Genomic DNA, 19,728 nt, shown 5'->3' on the forward strand with positions numbered 1-19,728 from the left:
AATAACCGCTGAGCTCTTTGAACTGGAGGCTGGAGGCAGACAGCTCTCGGGGAGGGCCTGGGAGTTGGGGAAGGTGTTGGACACAGAGAGGCCTCTGAGCTTCCAGGGGCTCCTGGGGAACTCTGTGTCCTGAGGATCCACTGCTGGGACTCTCGGCTCAAGGGCTGGGCTGGGCCTGGCCGCTGGTTGCAGGTGCTCCTGACCCTGTGGCTGCCCCCGACTGGGGCAGGTCGGGGTGGGTGGGAGGCTCCCGGCTGTGGCCTCCCTGACTCCACTCTGCTTGGCCGCTTGGCGTTCCCTGCCAGCCAGCTGCCTTCCGCCACGGCCGCCGCCGCCAGGTCACCTCAGGGCTGCTCTTTGATCTTGGGCTCACACGCAGACATGCTTGCACACGTGTGTAAACCCCCTGCCTCCACGCCCAGGCACTCCCCGGTCCCTCACTCTCTGGTCTGTCCCTTCCAGCTTGGGGTGAGGGTGAGGCCTCAGGCAGGGGGAGCACCACCATGCCCCCAGCCCTTGCCGGGGATCCGAGCGGACTGAGAGAAACAAACACATCGAGTGGGCTCGGTGTTTCCCTTCTCAGGCTTGCGCCCTGACTCTGAGCCTTCTTGCTACTGCCCCCCAGACCTCGGGGAGGGGGGACAGCATGGCTCCCACCCACCCCTTCTGGCTGCTCACCTCTGACACTGGAGACAGGGACCTGGACGAGCTGGAATGAGGGGAAGGGTGTGAGGGACACGTGCTGGTGCAGCTGGGAGACTGCATGAAGGCGCGCACACACCTGTGAGCTGCCTTTCCCCCTGAGACATGTGTACCGAGACGCGCGGTGACATCTCTCTCTCCCCTCACACCTACATGAACTCCCACTTGAGACAGACAGACAGACAGACACACACACACACACACACACACACACACACACCTCTGAGACCCCCTTAGCGTCACACAAACGTACAAAGCCATAACACTCCCAGAGACAGAGGTGCCCAACACACAGGTGCACACACATGTATCCCTCCCGTGGCCTCGGGGTTATACATGGGGACGTGCCCACGCACACAGCGAGACGGAGGCAGTCCCCGTGCTGGCAGCAACACCACCCAGCAGCCGGGGTGACCCAGCTCGGCCTGAAACCTCCCTGTGAGGCCCTCAGTTTCCTCATCTGTCCAATGGGGACAACAAGCCCCGCCCTGTTGGCCTGGGGAGGGGGTGCTGTAGGGAGGCACCAAGCCCAAGTCTGAAGGAAGGGTCCCAGGACCAGGGTAGACCAGCAATCCTGGGCACCTGGCCTGGGTGGGTTCTCAGGGGCTGGGCTCTAGAACGGTGGGGAGCCCCCGCCCAGCACCCCTCTCCCTCTCAGGAGGCCGGCCTTCCCTCCCCCCAGGCCTGAGGGAGGCGGAAGGGAGGAGGGCCTTCCGCCCACGGACGCCAGCCGGGCTGGCAAGGGTTAAGTGGCAGCTGCCAGGCGGGGCTGCGCTGAGCAGTTTGGTTTGAGGGCTGCGTGCAGGCGGGAGCGGTGAGGCGGCAGCCGGGCAGACTTGCTGGAGACACTGCATTTTATTAGGGCTGGGCTGCCAGCAAAGGGAGGGAGAGGGAAAAAAAGGGCAGAAAGAGAGAGGAAGGAAGGAGGAGGCTGGGCAGGCAGGCTGGCGGGCGGGCTGCTGCGGGATGAAAGGATGTTGTAAGCTCCCTAATTCCTCCCTGCTCATCCCTGCTCTGTCAGGCTGGATTAACTGCCCCGGTGACCTCCCGCGGGGGGTCAGCCCCACCCCGACCTCCCCTTCCTCCTCTCCTCACCTCCAGGCCACGCAGCTCGCCCTCCTCCCTGGCCCTGGGCAGGGGGCGCACAAAAAGGACTTGGTTGGGGGGGACCTGGCAGGGTGCCAGGGTGGGCCCACTTGAGCCCATCTTTTGCCAGGTGCTTCTTGATAAACTTTGGGAAGCGGGCGGGGAGGGGTGTGCTAGGGAACCCCAGTCTGCCCTGGGGGTCGCTGTTCTCCAAACTTCAGTAACAGCTGACAATCGCTACGGTCCTACTCTGTGCCAGGTATGGCATGGGACCCTCACGACAGGTGGGGAGGTGGGTGACATAGTATCCATTCTTCAGATGGGGAGATTGAGGCTCAGAGAGGTTCAGTCTCTGTCCAGGTCCCATAACTAACATGTGGCGATGCTGGGATTTGCACCCAGGTCTGTCCGGAGATTGGGTGCTCTTAATGGGCTTTTCTGCGGCTCAGTTTACTAAGGCACCCCAGGGCAGAGCATCGGAGCTTGCCGCTGCCACCGGGCTGCTCCACCCACCCCAGCCAGCCAGCCCTCCTCCCCGGGCTCATCCCTGGAGGAGAAGTGGAGCGGGGAGGGGCTGGTCGGATGAGAAGCTTAATGGTGTGGTCAGGAATGTGGTGCCGGAGTCAGCCGACCTGAACTGAATCTGGCCTCCACCACGTCAGGAGCTGTGTGATCTTGGACAAGTCACTTTAACCTTCTAAGCCTCAGTTTTCCCATCTGTAATGTGGGGATAATGCTACCTGCCTAGTACGGTTGTTGAGAGGATTAAATAGGATAATGTGAGTAAAATGCCTAACAAGGTACCCAGCACTCAGGGAGTCCGGCTCAGTTAATGACAGTTGCGGTTGACAATGGTGGATGGTGAGGGTGGTGATGATGGTGACAGGGCGGGGAGAAGGGGCTGACTCTCCACCTGGATTCATGCCCCCTTCCGCCTTTCCGTACCCTCAATTCATACCCAAGCCGCAGGCTGCCCTTAATCCAGCCATCTCGAAGAGCAGTCAGTGCTCTCCCAAAAGCAGTAAATCAGCCAGTATTTACTGAGCGTCCGCTCCATGCCAGGGGGTTCCTGGAGCCGGCACAGCAGGTGCCCGGAGTCTAGGGAAGGGAGGCACATACCTGTACCAGGTGCTCCAGACCAGAAGCGGGGCTGGCTGTGGAAAGGCCCCCAGCTGGGCAGACCGGACCCAGTCCGGGAGGACGGCCGGGGCTGTCCAGGAAAGGGCAGGGGCAGTGGGTGGGGAAGGAGTCCTGCGAAGGCTCCGTGGAAAAGGCGACATTTGACTTATGCCCTGAAAGAAGGATGACAGCATGGCAGGCAGAGCTGGGGTCTGGAAATCTACTCCCTCGAGCACCAGCTACGGAATAACTCTCCTTGCAAGACTCAGGATGGAGAGGACGGAGGCTCATGGGGAGAGCTCCTGGCTGGCCACAGAGGGCTGCTGAAGGAAGGGGCGGCTGGGATCCAGAAGGTCCCTAAGTCCTTCCAGAGACACTGGGCTCAAAGAAGGGCAGGGTCTGGTGGTCCCCAGCCCCCAGATGGACTGGCAGCGGCCCTGACAACGAGAACTTGCAGAAAGGAAGTTCCTTGCCCCCCTTCGGAGAAGAGACAGCCCCAGACTTTCTCTACTCCTGTCCCTGCAGAGGCCCCTCCCGGCATGGGGTCCTGGACAGGGGATCCTCGAGTTCTCACCCCCCCCACACACACTCAGCCTGCATACACCATTCGCCTTGGCAACACACCATCACTACCACTTGCTCCCCAGTCTAAGGGCACCCCCAGTCCTTGGTGCCCAAGGGGATTCTGGGCAGCTGAGACAGGACCCCTGGTGTGCAACCTCCCAGCCCCTAGATGAGGGCTCCGGTTGGCCAAGGCAGACTGCCTGAGTTGCATCAACCTCAACGGGAGCCCAGAGGGGATGGAAGAAGAGGGGAGGGGAGGGGAAGCAGAGGGGAGAACAGAGAGGTGAGGGGAATGGAGGGGGGAGGAGAAGGGGGTGCCTGCTGCCAGCACCCTGGCCTCTGTTTTTCTAGCTTTAATTGCAGCGTTAATCACCTTAATAAGCTGTTTACCAGCCACCCAGCAGCCTGAGACTGGGAGACGTAGCAGCCAGAAAGTGCTTGGAGATGAGTTTCCCGGCAGCCCTGGGGAAGGAGAGGCAGTGCTGACTGGTGGACCCTGGGGGGGGGGGGGGGCTTTGGGCAGAGGGGGCAGGTGGGGGCTGGTGGAGAAGGCTGGGGCCAGGGAGTCCAGAAGGCCAGCCTGCAGCTCTTTGAAGAGGCCCAGCCCCCTCCCACAGAAGCCCCGGAGTCAGCTCCTCTGGCCAACCTTCTCTTGACACCCACCCTGGATCCCCAGCATCCCCCTCCTTTCTCCTTTGTTACTCGCTCCTGCTAGTCAAAACCGACAGGGTGACTTCCCGGGCCCCAGTTCCCAGTTCTGTGGCATCTTCTGTGCATCTCGCCATCTTGACTGTCTTCAGCTCCCCCATGAATATCTTGTCCACTCTGGGCTGGAGGACAAGTGGACGTCTTTATACCAAGGTCTCTGGGGGCCCCAGGGGGTGAGGGCAGGGACTGGGGCATGGTGGGATGGCAACGTGATGGGGATGGGACGTGCCACCCCCACTGGTGCCCAGCACAGGCTGCCCAGTGAGCAGAGGCCCAGGGTGCCTGAATGAATAAGGAAATGGACAGAGCTCTCGGGCCCCTCACACAAACCCTCTCGGCCTCGGCTCCTGCTCCCAGCAGATGAGGGGGCGTCTGAGGGGGGATGATACCTGCTCCTGTCTTTCAGCTCTTGGGGGTTCAAGAGGAGGAAAGCCCAAAACCCAATTGCCGCTCTGAGCTAGCACGGAGGCTGACAGTGATGGTACCCTCCCAGCGCATCATCTCATCTAATTGTTGGGGAGCAGCCTCAGAGAGACCAAGTGACTTGCCCAAGGTCACATAGCAAATGCGGAACAGTGCTACAGTGGGCCGTTGGGTGCTCCCCTGCTCGTAAGCCGGCCACAGCTGGGCAGGCACCACTAAGTGGGCTCTGAAACCCTGGCCTGCAGACTGCAGAAGCAAGAATATTCTCTGGATGACAAGTGGGTAAGACCTAATGATCTGAGCAACCACGTCCCAGGGGCTGTGATGGGTTCAGTCCACTGGCTGGTGAATTCTGGAGGCTCCTGCTGGGAGCGGGGGGTAGGGGGAGTATGAGACTGGCCTGTTGGGCCCCTTGGTAGTCCTGAAAAGCTCAGAGGCCCTGGAAGCACTTGGGAAGGCTCTGGTGGCTGCTTTGCCCAAGGTTGGTGGTCCGAGAGAGGAGGGGCTTAGGGGCACAAGGCAGCCAGGATAAGCACCTTTGGAGGAGGCTGACCTGAGGAGGGGACCCTCAGGGTGTGGGATGAAGGGGTGAAGCCCAGAGGCTCAAACTTCTTGGTTGTCTCCTGGGGCAAATTGGAGCAGGATTGGAGATGTCTGCTGAGTAAGCAGGGCATGGAGACTCCACACCCTAGAAGATTAGCTGGTATGGAGCAGGGGGTGTCCCCCGACCCCAGGCAGTTCACCTTGAACCTGGCAAAAGGCGGCAGAGTGCCCTTCCCTGTGCACTGAGAGTGCCTGGCCACGTCATGCAATGCGTGTGGCACTGTCCCACACCCACCCCTGGGGCCAGGCAGGCCTGCCCTGAGCTCAGGAATCTCCCATGGGGAGGTAGGGGGAGAGACATACCCTTGGCTAAGGGAGGGTAGGGAGGAAGAGGCCAGAGGGAGGAGGAGGCTGGTGGGTTTAAGGAAGGAAAGCAAAGAGAAAATTGCTTCCAAGCACAGACTCAGATCCTCCCAAGATGTGGGCAGAGAAGATGCTGAGTATGTTCTGTATCCTGACCCTATGCCGGGAGCTTTCACGGGCATTGTCTCATTTGATCTTCTCAACTGTGTGGAAAAGTTAATGCACTTTTTATTCCATTTCACAGGTGAGATCACTGAGGCTCAGAGAAGTTCTGTTGCTTCCCCGAAAGTCCTCCGATGAATGTGAAACAGAGTTCAGCCTTCTGAATCCCTGGTCTGTGGGCCTCTTACCACCCCATGGACTCCAAGAGTGAAACGGAAAGAAGGAGTGTAGGGGGCCAGGCTGGACCTTTCCCCTTGTTCTCAGACTTGCCCTGTGCCCTTAGAGACACCAGGATTGTCATTCTGTAGGCTAGGACACACATGTCCAAACAGGCACATGTATGCACACTCCTGAGCTCACGCCCTGGTTTTGGACACTTACTAGCTGTGTAACCTCAGGGAAGTCATTTGCCCTCTCTGAGCCTCCCTTTCCCTCCTCTATAAAATGGAGCTAATCATACCTATCTTGCAGGGCTGCTGAGGAAATGAAAAAATACATATGAAGGGCTTAGCATGTAGCTCAACAAACTTTCTATTAGTTTTCAATGAAACCAGCCCTCCTCAGTTGGCCTAGGAAGTTCTAGGCACCCTCAGTAGGCCCAAAGCTGATCCCTCCTCCTCTGAGTGGGGCAGAGCTCTCATACTGGGAATTTCTCCTCCTACTGGAAAATCGCTTTCTTGATTCCAGTCTAAGTCTGCCATGCTTCAGATGTGATGGAAGGATGGCCACCAAGGGCAGACCCATATGCTGGGCCTTGGTGCCACAGAAGCTAAGAGGGCAGAGGTTAATACTTTTCGGTTACTAATCAGCTAAAGAGCTGCTCTCCCCAACTAAATGCTTAGAGTACTGTGTTATTTTGTATTTGCATTCTCATAGGAATATTTCCCCTTATTTATTGCTAGAAAACTGCTACTGATGTCCTCTGTACATCTTGTATCTAGCCACTATACCAAAATATTCTTAATTCTGTCTTTTTTCCCTCCTAGAGTCTCTTGAGTTTTCCAGGTATACAATCAAATATCAGTAAAAAGGAATGGTTTTACCTGAGCTTCTTAGCTTGGTAGAAGGAATTCTGGGGTTATAGGAGAGATAAGCTCTCCTGAAAGCCGAAGCCAGGAGCCTCACATGCCTCTGCCTTAGCTCTGAGCCAGGCAGCTCCTGGATGGTCTTGCCTCCTCACCTGGGTTTCCTAGAGGGCTGGGGACTGGGATTCTAGCACAATCAGACATCATCACCCTGCCAGCCTCCCGTGGAACTTCCTTCCCTCTTCTCAAAGCAACTTTGAAATGCAGCCCACCGCTCGCATTTCTGGAGTTTCTGGGTTTCTGGGGACGACAACTGGACTGGGGTTCCGCTCACAGGTGGAGATCAACAGAAGCATTAGAGTGCTGGGGCAAGATCTCTTCGGGGCAGAGAATGTTTTTCTGGTCAGAGATAGTGATGATAATTAATCCTTGTTGAATCCTTACTTTATTATCATATAATACCTTTTGTGTTTTCACTCTTGTAGTCCGCACCAGGACTCTGTGAAGACCGTGCTGTCATTATCTTAATTCGCCGGTTGAAGAAGGTGAGGCACAGAGAGGTTAGGAAACTGGCCCAAGGTCACAGAGTGGGATTTGAACTCAGGCCTTGGTTCTTTATTATTTTGTGTTCCTGGAGCCAGAAGTGTCCTCTTCACCATTCCGTGGTAAGCTGGTGAGTCAGAGGAGAATTTAGGTGAGTAGGGGAAGAGGGACACTTTTGCCACCAAATTGGTATGGCCAAGGTGAAGACTTAAGTCCCCATATCCCCTGGCACGCTTGGTATATTTCACAACATACCAAGAAGACACTCTCCCGGTCTCCATGACCTTCTGAGATAGTTTGATCCTTATCCCCACTGCATCAGTGAAGAAAGGAAGACCCAGGAAGGTAAAGTGACTGGCCCAAAGCCTTGGAGCTATGGGTCTGCATTCCAGAGACTCCATGAAGTCACCCCAGAGGAGGCAAATTTTACTTTTCAAGGAGCCAGGAGGACTAAGTCTTTCTGTGCAGATGGGGCTGCCAAGGGGCTGGGAGTGGGAAGACCTCAAAGTCAAGGATGAGTCCCAGGGCAGATTCAGTCTTTGGAAAGGGAGGTAGGAAGACTTGAGGAGGTCACAAGGGATGGGCGAAGCCTGCCTTGGTGGACCCAGCTGATCCCCCTGGGCTTGGGGAATGTGACAGGAGCCCGGCAGGGGCATGTCAGGAGGCTCCTGTGGTCTGGCTTCCCCCAGGATCTGTTGGAGCAAAGAATTCCCGGTGGCTCCAGGGCTGGGAGGAGGAGTCGGCAACAGGCCCCGGCTTGCAGAGACAGAGAAAGCAACTGCTGGGTCCAGCCCTAGAGGAGTGGCCTGGTGGCTGGTGGTGCAGCAGCGGGTAGGCTGGGCAGTGGGCAAGGAGGGACCTGGGCAAGAGTCATGTGCCCTCATCAGCAGGCAGCCCTCCACCCCAAAAACAATGCGTGCACCAGGGTTGAGAGAGGGGTGGTCAAGCAGAGCAAGGAACCACTGAGTGGGAGAGCCCCCAGTCTGAGAGCAGAGGCCAGTGCCCTGTTGTCTGGCAACCCAGTTTGAGGACAGAGTACGAGTCCTGAAGGGTCAGGCAAAACAGGACAGAGCAAGTGATCAGGGGGTGGGCTTCTAAGCTGAGGGGATTCCTGAGCAGAGGGGGGGAAGAATGATACCCCCCAGGGAGCCCCATGATCTCTGTTGGATAATTCGATGCCCTGCTCCCAGCCTCATGACTCCGGCTGGATGTTCTTCATCGGCTTGAAGCAGGGGCATGAGAAAGTGGGGGCCGCAGACCAGAGGGGAATTCCTCATGCTGGCCAAAGGATCTTTCTTCCATCTGACCCCAAGTTCAACTGGACTCTAAAAGGGATGGTTCAGATGAAGCTGAGAGGAATATGTTCCACATATATTCCATAAAGAGTGGCACCCTCCCCTGGAAATGAAGTCATCTCTCCATTTTGGGGCCAGAGAAGCAGAAGGTCTGGCACTATGAGGCATTGAATCAGAATCCTTGATGTTTGGAGGAAGCTGGGGCCAACTCCTCTCCCTTCCTGGGCTGGCCAGACATGTCCCCCAGGATGCCAATGGGGCTGAGTACGTTAGAGTCATCAAGCTACGGGGTTGGAAAGAGCTGCTGAATGCACCTATTCTGACGAGGGAGGCAAAGCCCTGTACTCAGGAGCCTCCAGTCTGATGGGAGACAGGCTCTGCCTTACACAGCTCCAGACCGGAGTGGAAAGTGGTGGTGGAGACATTTCTACCACTACACACACACATACATGCACACACACACGCACGCGCGCGCACACACACACACACACACACACACACACACAAAGGATTTGGCAGGAGAATTGATCTGAGCCTCAGAGAGGGTTTGTAACTTGCCCAAGGTCACAGCAAGTAGTGGCAGAGCAGCACAGGTCCCCTTCCTCCCTCCCGGCTGCTGGGGTTGCCCTCAGGGCTGGGAATAGGGGTGGGGGAATCCGTGGGGATCTCAGAGAGGACAATGTTTGGGTTCCTGGGCCTTGGCTGGAATCGATGGCTTCATCTGGGAGCTATGGAATGTGGCAGGGAGGGCTAGCACAGGCTCTCTTGCTGGAGCTCAGGGAGAGAAGGAGGCAAGGCTTCAGGGAACAAAGAAAATAAAGTCATAATAAAATTACTGGGTTTCTGTGGCCATTCAGTCTCCCTCCCCAGCTGCTCACTAGGGAAATCCTCCCTGAAAATAGGAGACAGAGAGCTAGGACAAAGGACCAGAGTGAGAGGTGGGTGGGGGAAGAGAGAGAGAGAGAGAGACGGAGAGAGAGCCATCTGCACTCCACACACACACACACACATACACACAGGGAAGCTAGTCTATGCGTTGCTGGGTATGTTTCTATTTCTCTCTACTTCTGCCTGTGTTTAAGTCCCCGTGCCTCCTCCCAGCTCAGCCCTGTGTGTTGTCCTTCTCTCTATGAGTGTATAACTTGCGAGTGCATGTGTCCACCTACAATCGTGGTGAGGCCTCGTGTGCACGCACTCACGTGTCTGTGTGCGGCTCTGCCAACCACGTGTGCACCGCCGCGTGGCTGCCTGCCTGTGTGTGCACCTTCTTTGGTGGAAATGTGGGTGCACTTGTGGAGTCCCTGTGCCAAAGTCTGTCTGGCTCTGTGCCTTGCCCAAGGCTCTGGTATCTTGAGGATGGGAGCGGAAAGGTCTTTGATTCCCCCTTCTGAACCCATCTGAGCTGGCCAGGAAAGGGGGAGAGGCAGCCCCTTTTCCCTCTCTAGGCTTTTTCATCTTGGAAGGGGAGAGACAGTAGTCACCAGGGCGCTCAATGGCTCCAGGGAGAAGGGGTGTGGCAAGGGCTAGAGGAGAGAGAAATCAGAGCTGGAGGCCTTCCTCTTCACCCCTCCTCAGGATGGGAGAAATAAGGGAAGAAATGGCAGAGAAGGGAGGACATGAGAGAGAAATACTTTGGGTGTCAGAGAATTTTTCTTTTCCACCATTACTGCAAAAAACGTTACTCACCGCCTAGAACCGGAAATCCCGAGTAAAAGGGGACCCTAGTCCCTTGAAAACCAGCTGTCTGTGGGCAGGGTTCAGAGGGGGCTTCCCAGAAGCCTGAAGCCACACTCACCCAATCTTCCTCAGCTTCTCACTCCTCCTGGCTACCTGGCTACCTCTAGTCCGCCCAGACCGTGCCCTCAGAGACCACGGGAGTCTCGGCATGGAAAGATTTATCCACGTGACTGGGGGTGGGAAACACCAGCGGGGATGCTTTTCTGAAGGAAGAGGCTTCTGTGATCCTGAGGACTGAGAGCTGAGAGATTTGCCTCCCACCCCCCACCCCACCCCACCCCACCCCACCCCTGCCACCACAACAATGGAAAGAATCGGAGGGGAGGCTCCAACCAAACTCCATCAGGGGAGGAGGGGAATGGGTGCATCATCACCACCTTGGAACGGGAGAAGTTGAAGAAGTCGGCGGTGTAGCCTCCTCTGGCCTTTCCCCTCTCTACCCACATCCCTTACACTTTCTGCGGAAGTCCTGCATCTCCGAGACCCCGTCTACACAGGCCTCAGCTACCCCGGATAACATTCCATTGACTCTGGATCCAATCCCAGAGGCAAGTTCGGGCACCCAGACTCAGAGGAGGCTTGGAGCTGAGTAATCAGCTACAAGGGCTATGCAGACAATTTGTCGGGGAACCACCCGCTCCCCACCCCCACCTCGCACAGCAGATTTGGGGATGGGGGAGGGGGGGGTCTGTCACTCCGTGTCTTCCCCCCAGCCCCCTCCCACCACCGCCTTCTCCCACTTCCCACCTGCAAGTAATTTGGCCAATGGGAGGGCGGTTAAGATTGCAATGTGGAGTCCCTCTAGATCTGCGACCGTTTGGTGGAAAGGGGCTGCCTCCTTCGCCCCCAGACCCTGTGCACTCTCTTCCTCTTCACGGCAGCAAATTACTTGTAATTATCTCACATTGGAAACCTTCAGGAGCTGCTCCCAAAATTGCTTTAATTAAATTAATTGAATCTCATTTTGTCGGGGGAGAGAATGGGGGGCCTGTCTTAAAATAGCATATGGGGAGAGGGGAGGGAAGCCCCAAGTCGGCTTCTCCCGTGGCTGAGACCTTGTAGGTGAGAGAGTGGGCCCTGGCCTCCGGGTTCCCATTCTCCAGTCTTAGCTGATTTTAGATGCCCTTCCACATTTAGGACCTCGCCTGTGCCCTGCTTTCCAACGGTGGTGACAGGGAATGCGAGTGGGTCTCCAGGTTCCAGCCCCATTCTTCCTCCCTACCGTGGGGAGGCAGAGAGGGAGGTGAGAGGCGAATGAATGGTGGTGGCGGTAAGAACTCACCCTGGCCGTGACCCCTCCTCCCCGATAATCACCCAGCAGCCATAAATGCCATTTGTGAAACACGTACCATGTTCCAGGCACCGTGTCAAGCGTGTTACAAGTACTATCTCACTTCATCATCACAGCTACACAGCGGAGCTGATCCTATTAGCATTCCCATCTGGGGGGGGGGGGGAACACCAGGCTCAGAGAGAGGTTAAGTAACTTGATGAAAGTCACACAGCAGAGCTGGACACTTTGGAGGCCCAAACTGCCATTCTTAACCACTCGAGTTTGTCCTGGCTCCTTTATGGACCCGATTTTCCGAGAGAGGAGTCTTCACCCTAGGTTCCCCTTCTACAGCTCCAATGGCCTGAGGTTGGTGAATGGGGTGCATTCCCCCCACCTGGGGTTTCAAGCCCATCTTCACCCAGGAGCCCAGGGAGTTGGACCAGCTCCCAAGTGGAAAGGACTCCCGTTTCCCCTGGAAAGGTCAGGTGGATGGGGTATGGAAGGGGGGCAGCTGGCCTCTGGCTGGGAGGGTAATTACACTCCTTCTGCTACTTAACTTTTACAACCTGGGCTGTTGTTTTAACGATGCGACTCGTGTTGGGCTGTCCAATTAATCTCGCCTTTGGAGGCTTTCCGAGATGGGGCGGTAGATCTTATCTTGGGTCTGTGGAAAGAGGAGTGTAACCTGCAGTGGGAGGAACAGCCTCCCTGAGGGCCTGTGGCCTCTGAGAAGACCCAGGGGAGGGACCTGGGGCTGGGCCCTGAGAGCCTGTGGAGCTGCAGGCTAGGGGCAGGGGAAGACCCAGAGGAAGAGGGGGTGTTTCAGCTCTTGGCACCCCCATTCCTCAGGGCTCTGATCTTGGCTTTGGGCTACTCCATGCCTTTTGCCAACCGCAGGATAACCCTCCGGGTGTGTTGCGGCAAGTGGGGGTGGCCACTGACCCAGAAGGGGCCTAGGAGGGGCTGACAGCAGGTTACCTGGGGTGGGGGTTCCACTGACTTTGTACCTCTTCTACTCTACAGAGACCCCAGCCTGGGCCTCTCTTGGGCCAGGGGGTTTGGCTCAAAGTGCCTGGGTGGGATTTTCCAACTAAGGCAGCCCCTCCAGTTCTCAGTGCTTGGGAACAGGTTTAGGCAGTAAAAAGGAAGATGACTCGGGAACTTTTTGCCTGGAATTGGAGGCCCCTCCCCCAATCCCTTGGGCCAAAGCTGGGCTGGATTCCCTGAATTGTTCGAAGCCCTGTTCCTGGGCCTCTCTGCCACTGGGTGCTGTGTGTGATGGGGTGTGGAGGCCATGAATGCATGGCTGGGTCCAGGCTGAGTTGAAGCCCCTGACTATACTGCACTACTTCCTCTAACCTGGCCCTTACCGCATGAGGGGCTGGCCATCCGTCTGGCTCCCCAGTATGCCTCAGTCACCCGGGGATCTCCAGGATCTAACACAGAGCAGCAGCTTCACTTTGTTGGATGGAGGAGAAGTCCAGGTCCTTCTGGGATTTTCTCCTCCTCCCCCTTCCCCTAGGTGGGCTGGGACCTCTCTAGCCCAAGGAGCACACTGGGAGGATGGGACTGGCTCAGTGGGCATGTCCCCTTGCCAGGTGAGCAGGGACAGGAAGATGGGGCATGGGGACTCCTGGCCCTGGCTCCCTCCAGATCTGGACAAGGCCAGAATTTACAGGTGAGGACCATTCAGACCTGGGTCATTTGCAGTACTGACATCTTCCAGTTTCACACGGGAGTGTATGAAAATGGTCATTAGAACATTCCAGAGCTACAGCAGCAGAGCTAGTTAGTGGCAGAGGTAAAACTTGCATCCAGTCCTCTAGCTCAGTGCTGGAAGAATCCGGCAGGAGATGAGAGATGAGCAACCAACACCCACCGCTAGAAGTTGGGAAACAGACTCACAACCAGGGCCCAGGCTTTTGCACAGATTTAATCTCCAAAAGCTCCCGGTATGGAGGACGCTAGATGGGTCATAAACAGAAGCAGTTCCTTTGGACAGAGAGCTGTGAGATGAACTGCCAGCCCACCCTCCCTATTTGGGGGTGTCTCTTCTTATACGCATCCAGAGAGTCTGTTCGCCCCACCCATGTTCTCCAAAGTGTTACCCTGTGGGTTTCCAAGAAGGTGTGCTTGTGGGGTTGTTAGATATTAAAGATGGGAAAGGAGGGGCTAGACTTATAATAAATAAGGATAATTGGATGTGCTATCCACTGCAACTGAACAGACATGGGAAGAAGAAGTCTTTTTTAGAAGTGGATGAATTACCCATAGGTCCACAAATTCCACATTTTTGGCATCTCTTCTACCTCACCTTGGTGAGGTACCACTTTGGTGGTACTACCTTGGTAAGGTAGTGTATCAGTCATGGGGCTAATGGGCCAACCATCGGGAAAAATCAATGGGGTGGGGCACCCGATGGTGCTCATCGTGAATAATTGGGATGCCCACTTCATTTCCGCTTTTGCTCATAACAGGGTTGGGTGAGACCCAAGGCACACAGAGAGGAAAAAATACTCAAGTGTTTCTTGGTTTCATCTCCAGGCTGTGGCAGACTGCAGTCCAGGGAAGGGGTGGGAAGACTAGGGGTCCTGGAAGGAGTCTGAGCTTCAGCCAGCGACTTTCCCTCCAGAGCCTCTGATCAGCAGGAGGGCATGTGTCCAGTTCATAGTCGTGGTTGGGGGGCGGTGGGTTAAGACCAAAGTCCTGATTAGGCTGTTTGGGTTACAGAGCAAGGGAGACTGGACTCCGCCCCATGCTTGTTCTCCTCTAATTCCTTGTCCACTTGAGAAAACCCATCTGGAGCTGGTTTCCTCTGAGACCAGAAGGGGCACAGGTGGGCTGGGTCCTGGGCTTTGTGGAGGATGGGGTGGGGGTGGGGCCCGACCCACCCTTCCCGGGACTCACATCATCTGAGATGGAGCCAGGACATCTGGGGAGTGATGCTGATACCAGGCTCCAAAGTTGTTGCCATAGCCACTGGTGGGCAGGGCCCCGGCCTTGGGCAGATCCCAGAGGGATGGGAGGGGTGGGGAGCAGGGAGACAAGGAGGGGGGTCTCCCAGGGAAGTCCGCTTCCTGTCCTCCAGAGTTCTGCTTCAGGAGCTTTTTGTATTTGGAGCGTTTGTTCTGAAACCAGATCTTTACCTTTGGAGAGAAGAAGGGAAAGAGGGAAGATGAAGAGGGGTGTGCGTGTGGGAGGCGATGAGCCAGGGAAAGGGACTCACCCGCACCGCAGTCCTGGGAGCAGGGCAGAGGCTGGGGACGTGATGCAGTCCTCCAGAGTCCCCAAGTCGCCCAAGGTCCCGCCCCTGAGCTAGTATCCAGTTCTCCCCGTCTGGGCGCCTTCCTCTACCTGCATCCACCCCTCCTCCCCAAACACACCTTTTAACACAACCCCCCCCCCACACACACACACACGAAACTGAGGGCCAGCTCTTAACACATGCTGGAGACCCACAACCACAGGTCTAGGGGACTCCTGGGGCATCCCCCTGGGGAGGGCGGTGGGTTCCCAGAGAACACATCTGGGGAAGGCTAGCTGCAGAAAGGACGGGACGGCCTCACCTGGGTCTGGGTGAGGCCGAGCTGCGCGGCCAGCTGGGCCCTCTCGGGCAGCGCCAGGTACTGCGTGTGCTGGAAACGCTGGTTCAGGTGCTGCAGCTGCAGACTCGAGTAGATGGTCCTCGGCTTGCGGAGCTTCTTGGTTGGGGCTTGCGGGCGCTGCTCCGAGGGCTCCGGCGACAGCGGCGGCTTCTCCGAGTCTGGGGGGGAAGCACAAGGCGGTGCGTGCGGGAAGGTGAGAGGGTCGGACGCGCAGCTCCAGGAGCTCATTTGCATCTCGTTTGCATGTAGGTCTCGGACGGGCCAGAAACGCAGGTGCCGGACTCCGCCCTCCTCTTCCTTCCGCTCCACGCCCCCTTCCGACCCACCCCCCCTGTGCGCCAGGTGGAACAAGAAACGGTCCTTGCCCTCAGGGAGCTCCCACTCTTACGGGTTCTGTGACCCCAGGAAGAGAGCTCCAAGGGTCGGAGCGAGGGTACAGGTGGCGCCAGGGGCCAGAGGTTAGAGTTCAAGAGGGTGCGGTGGCGCCAGCTTGGGGCAGGGCGGGGCCGAAAGGCTCGGTTGGGGGCTGGGCTGAGGCCTATCGCTGACGCGGGCAGGTCATTCCAGGCGGAGGGAAAGCCAGGGAAATGCTCAGAGGCCCGAGACCTGTTTGTGTGGCAACCTCCCTGCTGCCAGAGGAGAGATGGGTCAGAGGGCCCGACCAAGCGGGCTTGAAAGCGAGGATGCGCACGCGCCCCCCTCCCCAGCATGGGTGTATGGAGAGGTCTCCCAGGGTTTACCATCCCCTGTTGCAAGGCACGGGCCCTCTCCCGAGGTGCAACCTGCAGGCGTGACCCGCTCTCTCCTCCCCCATGGCCGGCAGGCTGGGACAGACGGCTTTCTGGGACCCTAGAAGCCCGGTGGGACTGAGGCGACCCCTCCTGCGCCCCATCACACTCACAGAGGGGTTCACGGCTCTCGAGGATGGGGACCGGGATTCGGAGAGCGCGCAGCGCCTGTCGGCGCCGGCCCTTGCGGCCGCTCCAGTATCGTGCTGCCGCGCTGCCGGGATGCCCCGCGAGGTCTGGTCACCTCCTGCCCCTAGGCCCAGTCACTCCAGGAACCTCCGCGGAGTAACAGTGGCCCTAGAATACAGGGGTTGCGGGGCGAGGGGTCCTCCTCTTCCCGTTCGAGCGGCCCCAACCTGCGCCAATCTGTGGGGACAATCCGGGACCATTCCATTAGGGTGATAGGACCAGGAGGACAAAGTGGCCGAAATGCCCCCGGGCTTAGGGCCACGTTTGCAGTTTTCCACGCAGGTCTGCTGGGCCACCCCAGCCGACAGAGCTCGTGGCTCCGGTGCCCAGACGCAGCTGGTGTCCGCCCGCGACCCGCACTCTCACCGCGCCCCTCCCTCCAGTCGTGCTCCCCCAGACGTGTAGTTCCTCGCCTCAGACCAGCCTCGGTGACCGGTTGCCTTCACCTCCCCCGCATCCCTACCCCGTGGCCCTGGGCGCTGCAGGCTTCTCAGATCCACCCCCCTCGACCTCCTCCTCGGCCAATTCCCAGAAAAACCATTGGGTTTCCGCTCCCGCCTGCGCCTGTCCGGCCTCCCCTGCTTCGACCCATAGGCTCGCAGCCCCAGGCTGGCTGCCCAGCGACCGATCCCCCCACGCCTCTCTGGCTGCGGGGAGCGCGCGGCTCGGGCGGGGACGCAGCGCCTGGGAGGCAGCCCGGCTACTGAACTCCTCCAGCCCTCGGCTCCCTCGCTCTCCCGGCGGGCGCCCGTTCAATTTCCTTCCCCGACAGCTGCCCTTCACACCAGCGGCGGCAAGTCGCGACTGGGATCTGTCCTGGTGGCGATCTTGGAGCCCAAAGGCCTCCCTGGAGGCCCCGGCGCCGCTGGGGAATGCTCCCCCGGGGTGGTGGCAGGGCTCTCTTGGAGCCAAATCTCTCCGTGAAGCAGGGGTGGGCATGGAGTGGGGGGCAAAAGGGGGACTCAAGCCCTCTCTCACACTCCAATCATTCACACTAGATCGGGCAAATCCACCAGCTTTGGGAGGAAAAAATGCAACCATCTAGACTAAGCACATGTATGGTTTTCGTTGGATCCGGGGAAATTCTGTAAAGGAACTCTCCACTCTCTCGTCCTTAGAGGTGGCAGAGGGAAGGCTAGGCATGCAGAGGACAGGAAGGAAAATACTAACCCTATAAACAATTCTCTGAAGGACAAGGCTATCTAATTCCCAGCCCCACTACACACACATACACACAAATGTGCCATGTACTAAAGGGAAGACTCTGAGGGATTCGTTTGTAGAAACTAGATAATTTGTATTAAAAAAAAAAAAAACCCCAAAACCAAACAAACACACAAACCTCCTCTCCCAACTTCTTCTCCTCTAACAAGGACAGATCCAGCGGCCTGGGAGAGGCAGCCCAGTTGGCACAGAAGGCAATTAACTTTGGGGGCTCTGAGGAAATTCCCTAAAATCCTCTTTTCTGGCCTCATGCATCAAAAGTCAATTTGCAAGGGCCAAGTGCAAATTGGCTTTCTTTGGGCCTCAGTTTCTTTGGGCCTCAGTTTGGCCATGGAGGAGGCTGAGCTCTCAAATCTTTAGGGTCGCTTCTGGCTCTGATGTTTTCTGAGCTCCTGTGTTGGAGTAACGGAGAGAGATATCTTGGCCAAGGACGACTCCCATCCAGTGGGTGTGCGTCCTTGGAGGAGACTGTGCTAAAGACAATCGTGGGGGCAATTAGGTGGGAGCAGGAGGACAGGGGAACTGAGCTCTAATTCGGAGCTAGTACAAGTGGCTACGTATAGGGTTACAAGCATTCCGGCCATACCAGGCCCAGGACCAGGAAGACAGGCTAGCTCCTTGGCCTTTTTGAGGCCTCCCAGTAAGCAGTTTCTCAGAGGTTCCATGTTGCTCCAGACAACAGGAACTGGGGCCTAATCCGTCCCCCACAACGACAAGGACATCCGTGGAGATGTCCCAGAGGGCCCGCTCCTTCAGCAAGAAGGCTGAGGGGACCAGGGTCTACAGCTAGAGACTGCCCGACACACCTGTAGTTACATTCTTAAAACAATGAGTGGTGGGGTCCCGGCCCGCATTCCACCAGGCCAGCTTCCAGTCTCTGTCGGGCACATTCAGGCACCCGCCAAGGGAGGGGGGAGGGGCCCGAATCAGCCCCCAGTTCCACTGCCCTCCCGGTGCGGCCTGACTTCCATTTGTCTGGTTCTGGCTGGAGGGCTGCTTTCTGAGACAAGACAAACGCGGAGAGACTACTGGGGTAGGGAAGGAGTGCACGACGGAAAGAATCCTGGGGCAGGGGCTAGGCACCCACACCCACATCTGGATTGTTTCAGTTTTCCGTTACACGTAGGTACACACAACCCCGCTGCTCCAGGGGGTGGGGTAGGGAGCCCAGCCGCCCGGCTTCACACGACTGCAAATCGAAACCAGGTCGGACTGGAAAAGGAGACCTAGATCAGCTCGCCCCCGCCCCTCCCCCCGTCTCCCGCCCCATCCCTTCGCCCTCCCCCCAACCCCCAGATCCCGTGGAATCCGAGTAAGGTCTGAATCCCGCTAGTTGCGCCCAACCAGGCGAGGGCGAAGTTTAGGGACGCACGGGATCAGGACCCCAGAGTGGGAAGAGCTGCGGCGGCCAGACTTACCTGCTTTCGGCTCCTGCTCAGAGGGCACCACCGGTAGCTGGCAGGGCAGGTAGGTGTCTCCCGGGGTCGCCTGCGCAGAGTAGGAGTAGGACAGGAGGTGGCCATAAGGCCCAGAGTAGGGCAAATCGGAGGCGACTGCGGTTGCGGGGGACAGGCCAAGCGGGTAGGTAGCCACTACCGATGGGACAGGGGCAATGTCCGGGAAGATGGCTTTGGAGGCGTCCCGGCCAGGGAGGGGGCAGGGCAAAGAGGTCATTGCGGCCGGGGCCGGGGCCGAAGGGCCTAGGCCATGGCCCGGCACGTAGTCCGCTCCCTCTGCCAACTCTTTTTTTTCTGAGCCTCGGGCGTTGGGACCGGCTGAGCCCCCAGCCAGCCTCCCGCACACTTAGGATTCCCCGGAAAGTGTCTCTCTGCGCCTCTTCCAGCGGAGAGCGCGAGCCTGGGAAAGGGGTTCCGAAGGGGTGCCCCCCATGGCTTTTCCCCTCCCCCCTAAATCCATGGGGCCCCCCTAGTCTAGCTCTTGGGTTCGGTTCCCGGGACCCGACGGGGGCACCGCCCACTTAGACGCCGCGGATTGGCCGCCGCACGCGGTGACCTCACGGAGGCTGGCGCCGGGGCCCGCCCCCGGGGCAGCCCGCGGTAGAGAAATTCAGAACCGAGAGATCACAGGGGCGGTGCGCACGCTCCAGGCCCAGCTACCTCGGGGTCTTCTCGGTGAGGTGTGCCGGGGTGTCACGGCGACTGGGGCAGTCTGGGAACCTCGGTTTCAATGGCAGAAACGCGAGGGAGCTGGCGGAGCTGGGACGGCCCAGGGCGAACGGAGCAGGGTCGTGGCGGAGGCCCGGCGGCTGCGGGGACTCCGGGCACCGGCAGCCGCGCTCTCCAGCTCTCCGGGATCTGCATCGCCGCTGATCCCGCTGCTGCCCACCCGCAAGGGACTTGAGACCAGACCGCCAGCGCA

At 58.0% G+C, this 19,728-nt stretch overlaps 1 protein-coding gene across 1 annotated transcript; it reads right to left on the reverse strand.

Annotated features, from left to right (window-relative positions):
• Positions 1-13,464: 13,464 nt before the first annotated feature.
• DLX4 (distal-less homeobox 4) lies at positions 13,465-19,297 on the reverse strand. The gene is made up of 3 exons (XM_032322678.1): positions 18,768-19,297; positions 15,110-15,306; positions 13,465-14,689 (listed from the first exon to the last, which is right to left on the reverse strand). The coding sequence occupies exons 1-3, from the start codon at positions 19,021-19,023 to the stop codon at positions 14,447-14,449; spliced, it is 696 nt and encodes a 231-aa protein (XP_032178569.1). The 5' UTR covers positions 19,024-19,297; the 3' UTR covers positions 13,465-14,446.
• Positions 19,298-19,728: the final 431 nt, after the last annotated feature.

Source organism: Mustela erminea, chromosome 18, assembly GCF_009829155.1.
Source record: "Mustela erminea isolate mMusErm1 chromosome 18, mMusErm1.Pri, whole genome shotgun sequence".
NCBI classification, from domain to species: Eukaryota; Metazoa; Chordata; class Mammalia; order Carnivora; family Mustelidae; genus Mustela; species Mustela erminea.

Excerpts from the sequence above, each read along its gene's own strand:
- DLX4 (XM_032322678.1), bottom strand. The coding sequence starts at position 19,023 with ATGACCTCTTTGCCCTGCCCCCTCCCTGGCCGGGACGCCTCCAAAGCC. Across the intron at positions 15,307-18,767 it reads TGAGCAGGAGCCGAAAGCAG|ACTCGGAGAAGCCGCCGCTG; the intron begins GTAAGTCTGGCC and ends CTTCCCCCCCAG. Across the intron at positions 14,690-15,109 it reads TCGGCCTCACCCAGACCCAG|GTAAAGATCTGGTTTCAGAA; the intron begins GTGAGGCCGTCC and ends TTCTCTCCAAAG.